Consider the following 6,000-nt stretch of genomic DNA (forward strand, 5'->3'; position numbering starts at 1 on the left):
AGAGTTCCAACATTGGTGTTTGATAACTGACAAAATGGAGATTCAATAACCCTTCCCAACCAATGTTCTTGAAGAGCTTGTGGACACCTTTATAGATATGAAGGTCTTTGAGGGCTTGGATGCCCACAAATTTTTGTGCCCCTTTTACCCTTTGAATGAGAGTTGCATACAACATCTCTTGTTGATTGGACTAAAAAATAAGACCAAATTCATATGGGTTTTCCATGTGTTGTTGGTCTTGGTCATCACTGGTTTCTTGATCACCCATATGTGAGATCCGAATTCTAGCCCTTTTTCCACGGGAGGCCATTGTCCAATTGAATTCAACAAGGTTTGCACACAATGTAGGACAATTTGAACTCAAGAGCAAGCACAAAAACTAGCAATATCACCAAAATCACCCTAAAATCTAACTATATGCACAAGTAAAGAGTTTGGAACAATTATACCAATTTGTGCTTGAATATAGTGGTAGGGTGATGTCCAATGCTTCCCCAAGCTTTCCCTAAGCTTATCCTACAAGAAATTTCAAGCATTAGGTCGAGATTTGAATACCCAAAAATTCTAGGGTTTGCTCAAAACCCCCAAAATCGGCAATGAGAGGGATGAATTTGAGTTGCAAGACAAAGAGGATGAAGAAAAGAGAAGAATTTCATGCCTTGGAGCTTATTTTTGGAGCAAAATTGAGAAAGATGGAGTGTTTTTGAGGGTTTTTTCGAAGGGGGCAGTAGGGAGGAGAAAAACGCAGCTGGTGTGAAAAGAATGAGCTAGAAAAATCGAGTTTAACCTTAAAAATTACCCAGCTCTGTTTTTATGTTTACACGGCCCGTGTAAACTGAAAGGCAAAATTTACACGGCCGTGTAAATCAAACGTCTGATCTGTGCTGGTTTGGCCGTTTACACGGCCCGTGTAAACCGTAAGTATACATTTACACGGTCGTGTAAACTTCTGTAAAGACCAAAAAACATTGATTTTTTCACTTTTTGGAATTGTGATCCGCCAATCCCACTACTACCCGGAAAATGATTTTTTTTACCCTCTTTAAACATGAAAAACAATTTGGAAACTTGAAAACAAAGAAAATATGATGGAAAAACAAGGAATGACAAAAATACCCTCGGGTTGCCTCCCGGTTAGCCGCCCCTTTTTAAATTCGTTGGCTTGACTTTTCCTCCTTAATGTGCTTCAGTCTTGATACGTGGTCCTCTCCAACACATCAACATCCTTGCCACCTCCTTCTTGACATGTATATTCTTGAAGGGATCCGGTGGAGTTTTTGCTCCTGAATCTTGTGTTTGTTCCACCGGTGGAAGGATTTTGACTTTGGTGGATGGCTTGGGTTTTATATCATCACTCCTCACACTTCTTGTCATCAATAAACTCCAAACTCTCCAACACCTCATTGTCCATATCGACCTCCTTTGCAAGCTCTTTGGCTTTGTCCCTGTCTAGTTTTCCTTGCAAAACTAACTCTAGAAATTCACTGTTAGACAAACTTAAACCCTTTTTAGTTGAGGGCTCGATCAAATTCATAAGATTGACGGATTGAAGCTCGGAAGGAACCTTTTTTTCTTCATGAACATTGAAGTTGATAACTTGACCATCAAATTCCATACTTAAAGTTCCATTGTAGACATCAATTTTTGTTTTGGAAGTTTTAAGAAAAGGTCTACCCAAAAGTATGGAACTTGAACTTGGAGAGTTATCATCTCCCATATCTAAGACATAAAAATCAGCCGGGAAGATAAATTCATCGACTTGCACTAACACGTCCTCTAGTACACCCTTTGGGTGTACCAAAGACCGGTCGGCAAGTTGGATGATCACACCGGTTTTGCTCAATGTTCCTACACCAATTGATTTGAAAAGTGAATATGGTAGGACATTTACGGATGCACCTAGATCGAGCATGGGTCGGGGTACATGAAGATTCCCCAATTTGCAAGGCACGGTAAAGACACCGGGATCCTTGCACTTCGGGGGCATCCTCTTTTGCAAAACCGCGGATACGTGTTCTCTAACTGTTACGACTTGATTTCCTTTTAATTTCTTTTTAGATAAACAAAGATCCTTAAGGAGCCTTGCATATCTAGGTACCTGCTTGATGGCCTCAAGGAATGAAATGTTGATTTGAACTCTTTTGAATATTTGCATTATCTCACTCTCCTCCCGTTCTTTCTTCGTGCTCTTTAATCTTTCAGGAAATAGAGCAGGTGTGGCTTTAGACTCAATGATGAAGGGCTTCTTTTTGATTGTTTTCTCTTCCTTCTTCTGCTCTTTTGTTGCCTCTTCGACCACTATTTCTTCTTCCTTTTGATCAACCGACACTTTTGGACCATCATAGCTCTTTCCGCCCCTCAATGTGATGGCACACACGTTGTGCCTTGGGTTTGTTTCAGTTTGTGCAAGTAACTTTCCTTGAGATTCTAGTTTGCTTACGGAAGTAGCAAGCTGTGAAACTTGTTTCTCTAAGTTCTTTATGCTTGCTTTTGTCTCTTGTTGGAAAGTTTGTGTACTAGTTGCCAAACTCTTCACTATGTACTCTAAGGACATACTTGATGAACCTGATTGTTGAGGAGGGTGTTGTGGTTGCCTTGGCTGAAAGTTTTGTGGTGGAAAAGGTGGTCTTTGTTGGTATTGATGTGGTTGACTTGGTTGATAATTTGCCTGTTGATGTCCTCCCCAACCTTGATTGTTACTCCATCTTTGATCACCTCGTGGCTGCTCATATCCCCTTTGATTAGACCCAAGAAGACCTCCCATGGCTTTTGCTTCTTCATAATCTTCCACTTGAAGTTGAGGGCACATGTCAGTTGGATGCCCCACTTGAGTACAAATACCGCATGGGCGGGGGGTGGGCTGCACACATTTGTCTTTGGCTAGCATCATAACCACTTTTGTAAGCTCGTACAATTGAGCTTCAATTTGAGGAGTTTGGACCTCCTTTACACCTTGGGGTGCATCCGTGTACCATTCTTCATCACGGCTTGAATGTTTGGAATCTTCAGCTATGTTCTTGATTAGATTGCGGATTTCAGTAGGAGTGTTGTCGGGTAAAGAACCGCCACTGGAGGCATTAAGAAGCCTTCTTTCCATTGGATTCATTCCTTCATTGAAATATTGGAAAAGCTGATATTCGGTAATTCCATGCTTTGGGCATCGAGCATAAAGTTTCTTGAATCGCTCCCAATATGTGTGAAAAGCTTCTCTCTTGTGCCGCTTGATTCCAATGATTTCCCTCTGTAGGGCTGAAGCTTTCATCTCGAGAAAGTACTTATCCAAAAATAACCTTGCAAGATCTACCCAAGTAGTTACCGTCCCCGGTGGGAGGTCATAAATCCAGTCTTTGGCTGCATCTTGCACCGTAAAGGGGAATGCCCTAAGCTTGATTTGCTCCTCCGTGACATTGTGTGGTTTCATACCCACACATACTACATGGAACTTGGTAAGGAACTTGTGATGATCTTCATTCTCCAAACCTCTAAAAGTTGGGAGTAAGTGGATAAGCCCGGATTTTAGTTCAAGGTTTGTGGCAGCTGGATATGTGATACAAAGAGGTTGTTGAGTAACCTCTTGTCTTGACCATTGGCAAAGGGTTTGTTCGGGTGGTGGGTTTGGAGGACCTTGATTCCCTCCAGGGTTGTCTGTCATGGCTTGAGAAGTGGGTGATGTTTCTGTAGATGAAGTGTTTAGGATATTATGAACATGTGAAGAGGGTGGAGTGGTATTTATGGTTGAGGTTGGTTGTGGTGAAAGTGATGGGCTTTCTATTTCTGAGGCTGATACACTTGAGAGGAGTATGTCCTCCCAAATGTTAATGACCGGGGGAGTAGATGATGAAGAAGTACCGGAAATCGGTTGCCTCTTACGAAGCTTGGCTTGCTTCCTTAACTTCTTTGCAGTCCTTTCTATCTCTGAGTCAATTGGCAATGGTGTACCTGTACGGAAAGATCTAGGCATAAACAATTAGTAACACCGTGTCCCCGGCAACGACGGCAATTTGTTTGGCTGTCAAACCAACAAATAATGGGATAAAATATAACAATAAAACTCAAATCACTGCTACTTCATACACTAAAGATAGTATAGAGTAAGCAGGGTTGATCCATAGGAATACGAGACTTCTTATTTAGCCATACTCTCACACATCATACAAACAATATTAAAATGGGTGATTATGTTTGAACTAGTATTAAAATTCATAAATAAGTAAGATTGAAAACTAAATTCAATAAAAGAAATACATTTCTGATTCTGATTCCTACATATGTATTATGTTAAAAGATGTAATATAATTATGACTCATGTTTTATCTAGGTTGGTAATTTAGATATTAATAAACTCTAATATCTAAGTTGAAAAAAGTATTTTATTCAAAACATGTTCTTTAAATAAAAATTCCTTTAATTGATTCAATTCAAATAAGTTCTTGCATCAAATCATTGAAGGACATTGAGCTCTTGCCACAATTACCAACAATGTTCAACATTCCTCATAAGCTTGGGATTATGAACATTTAACCTTTGATTACATTTCTTTTGATTTAAATTCAACCAATCAAGTGTATGTTACTAACATCAAATCATAAAACATATACGAATTTCATAATTTGATTAACTAGATTGAATGGAACCCTAGCTCATTGATCAAGTGAAAAAGAGAATCCATCAAACACATAATTAAGATCAAATCAAAGATTACTAGATATTAAACATAAGTCAAATGTAAATTACAACCTAATAACACATACTTAAGAATTCAGAATCAGAAATGAAATAGAAATCAACCATACATGTCTAAGTTAAACTACAATTCAACAAGTTTAATCCTCAATTCAACTTACAAAGTGCAAATTAAAGTGTTTCCAAATGTTAATCTACTTCCAAAATCTCCCAATATCGCTTTCTTCTCTACCAAAATACGACTTAACTTCTCCTGCAACTGGCTGTCCCTTTTTACAAATGATTCAACTATTTTAAAACTGGCGACACGTTTACATGGCCCGTGTAAATTATAACTGACCATTTACACGGCCGTGTAAATACAAGAAGTAAATTGCTCATGAGTATGCGTTTACACGGCCCGTGTAAACTCAAAGCTTTCATTTACACGGCCGTGTAAATCTCTGTAAAGTCAAAATCTTCATTTTCTTCTTAACTTCCTCCTCGATACTCCAATGGTCCCGAAACTTCATCCACATCTTTTATTCATCATCTCAACTAATATTCTTCCTTCAAAAGTCCTTGAAATATCACAAAAGTGTATGAATGGAATTGCATCATGAAAAATCCCGAAAAATATGCAAAATGCATGAGTTTAAACTTAAATGAAATGCACTTTTATGGATTAAAACTACAAAATGAATGCATGAAATGCACCTAACAGATGGGAAAGTGAAACCCACCCATGCAGGTATTTACACAATATTGTCTAATAACTCCCCTATTCTAACTCTTCGGTCCTTGATACCAGATGTGGAATTCACATATGTTCTGATTTGCAGGGACTAATAACTCACCCTAATAACTCACCCCATTCTAATTTTTGGGTCCTTGATACCGGTTGTGGTATTCACATATGTTCTTATTTGCAGGGACTAAGAAGAAGTGAAAATGTGGAGCATGGAAAGATAAACTTGATCATGGGGAATAGGAAAGCTTCACATGTTACCAAGATTTGAGTTTATTCTTTGTTGCTAAGTAGTGGGTTTACATTAGATTTGAATAAATGTTGTTACTTTCCTAAAATGGCAAGAAATATTATTTCCTTTCTTGCTTTGTACAAACAAGGGTTTACCTTTTCTTTTGATAATGAAATTGGGGGAATAAATGTTTTCTTTAATAATGTTCTTTATTTTAAAGCATTACCTTGTGATGGTGTGTATGAAGCTATGTCTATTGTAGATAACCTAGGAAATAATGTGTTGTGTATTGATTCTTCTAGCAATAATAATATGGATAAAGCATCATTATGGCATTGTCGTCTTGGACATTTAAGCA

General features: G+C 38.3%; 1 protein-coding gene across 1 annotated transcript; it reads right to left on the reverse strand.

Annotated features, from left to right (window-relative positions):
* Positions 1-1,351: 1,351 nt before the first annotated feature.
* On the reverse strand, positions 1,352-3,961 carry LOC111914567 (uncharacterized). The gene has a single exon (XM_023910279.2). It carries the CDS (start codon positions 3,959-3,961, stop codon positions 1,352-1,354), a length of 2,610 nt encoding a protein of 869 aa, XP_023766047.2.
* Positions 3,962-6,000: the final 2,039 nt, after the last annotated feature.

Source organism: Lactuca sativa, chromosome 4, assembly GCF_002870075.4.
Source record: "Lactuca sativa cultivar Salinas chromosome 4, Lsat_Salinas_v11, whole genome shotgun sequence".
NCBI classification, from domain to species: domain Eukaryota; kingdom Viridiplantae; phylum Streptophyta; class Magnoliopsida; order Asterales; family Asteraceae; genus Lactuca; species Lactuca sativa.

Coding starts and splice junctions, on each gene's coding strand:
- LOC111914567 (XM_023910279.2), bottom strand. CDS start 3,961: ATGCCTAGATCTTTCCGTACAGGTACACCATTGCCAATTGACTCAGAG.